Source organism: Plasmopara halstedii, assembly GCF_900000015.1.
Source record: "Plasmopara halstedii genome assembly, contig: Scaffold_470, whole genome shotgun sequence".
NCBI classification, from domain to species: domain Eukaryota; phylum Oomycota; class Peronosporomycetes; order Peronosporales; family Peronosporaceae; genus Plasmopara; species Plasmopara halstedii.
Genome location: NW_020187390.1, coordinates 801,906 through 803,750, shown reverse-complemented (window position 1 = coordinate 803,750; position 1,845 = coordinate 801,906). Strand labels below are relative to the sequence as shown.

General features: G+C 50.9%; 1 protein-coding gene across 1 annotated transcript; it reads right to left on the bottom strand.

The window, feature by feature from the left end:
• Positions 1-833: 833 nt before the first annotated feature.
• On the bottom strand, positions 834-1,772 carry PHALS_10364 (Zinc finger, CCHC-type; the record flags this gene model as incomplete). Its single annotated transcript, XM_024725776.1, has 1 exon — positions 834-1,772. The coding sequence occupies one exon, from the start codon at positions 1,770-1,772 to the stop codon at positions 834-836; it is 939 nt and encodes a 312-aa protein (XP_024576519.1).
• Between the last annotated feature and the right edge of the window lie 73 nt (positions 1,773-1,845).

Sequence of the window (1,845 nt, the reverse complement as noted above, 5' to 3'; positions counted from 1 at the left end):
CAGTGTCCATTTCGAACCTAAGTAGATAGCCGATGATAGCATTGTCGTCACTCTTCGAACGATTTGGTGTGTTCGGCACGTGGATGTACACGAGCGAGCCAAAGGGCCTCAAGTGGTGCATCAGCTTTCATGTCGAGCGTTCGCTGGACTGGAATCCTATCGATGGCTCGATGGTACATCATGTTCTTGATGTAAACCCCATACAAAGGGCATGCCATCAAAACGAGCGAGCAAATACGAACTTTTACATTTGCGTCTTCGTGTAGTCATTCAACGACTGGATCGCACGCTCCACAGCATTCAGATGTGAGCTCTTAGATTCGGCTTTGATGTGCTTGATTCCAAGCTCCGCACAGAACGCCTTCATATCCTGTTTACGAACTCACAACCTTTATCTGTGAGAACGCGTTGCACCGGAAACTTCGCGCTTTCTGCAGGCTCGTGCTTACGCTGGACGATCTTCGTGATCCCACGACCAGCTTGGCGCTCAGCCCACAGCACGTAGCGCTGCATGTATTTGTTCACAGTCTCTCCACTCTTGTCGGTGAGCAAAAACACAGTGAGATATCGGCTCCAGTCATCCAAAATTACGAGAGCGCGACAAATCGCTAACCGTTGTTCTGTGGCGAAAACATCAAATCAGCAACCACAATCATGTTGGGAGCCGTAACTTGGCGATCCAACTTCTGCTGACGTCGCTTTTAACTCTGCTTGTCAATATGGAAAGAATCACACGTCTTGAGCTGCCTGTTCGTGATCATCATGCCGCGCACGAGTCCCCAATCCACCATGATCTTGAGATATTTAACATTCGTGTGTCCAGTCCGGTTGTGCTACTGCTCGAGTGTGGCCACACCGTCCGCGATCGTGTAATTGACGATCACACGCGGTAAACCAGGGCGTCGCGGAGCATCCGCTATATGCTTCGCCTCAAACACCCAAATATTTTCGCGAGGATCAGCAAAGATCACCTGTTCCTCATTTTTGTAAGCACTGAATGTCGATGCTGCACGATCGTACGAGATTTCGAGCTTCTGCTTGGTAATTGAGAGATGCATGGAAAACAGTCCGTGTGACGCGCCTTCCACGTACAGTTCATTGTCCAAAAAGACCTCAGCCTCGGTGTTACCCACCTGAGTGATGATCATTATTCGACAAATGCCAGACGCACGAGTTAGCGTCGCGGCGGTCACAATGACGACATCTGCAACAATACTTTCTGGTTGAATTTCTTCGAGATGAACAAAGAGAGAGCGATCACCGGTCAAGTGCACATTGGAACCTGTGTTGTCATCCTCATTTTTCGTGTCCGGAACGGCCATCATCGGACTGACCATCGCAACACCAGCAGCCACACCTTGCTCATCTTCAACAACTCCACGCCTGTTTGCACGGACTTCGCCGCCTCGACTCGTGTAGTTGGAGCACTGCTGACGCCGTTGCGTCCCAGCTTTCGTCCCAGTGTTGCCTCCACTGGTGGCAGCCGCACCAGGCCCAGCAACACCATCGATAATAACCGTACAGTCTGCCTGGAAGTGACCGATCCCATTGCACCGGTGACAAGTTTTGTTTTTTCTGTCATGCTTCGGTTTCGTTGACCATCGCCAAGCTGATTTTCTTGCTCCCATTTTGCCCATTTTGTTGCTGATGGCGAGCACCTGTGCTGCCTCCTTGCTGCTACCGTTGGCCACTACCTGTATTAGTGGCACGATTTCTCTTGCCGCGGAGTGACTGATTTTCAGCCGCTTGTTCAATCGACGCCCGAAGTCCATCCAGGGTCATTTTCGCAAAACGCCCATACTTCACTGCTCCGCGCAGCTGCTCATACTCGTACAGCCAGGAAGA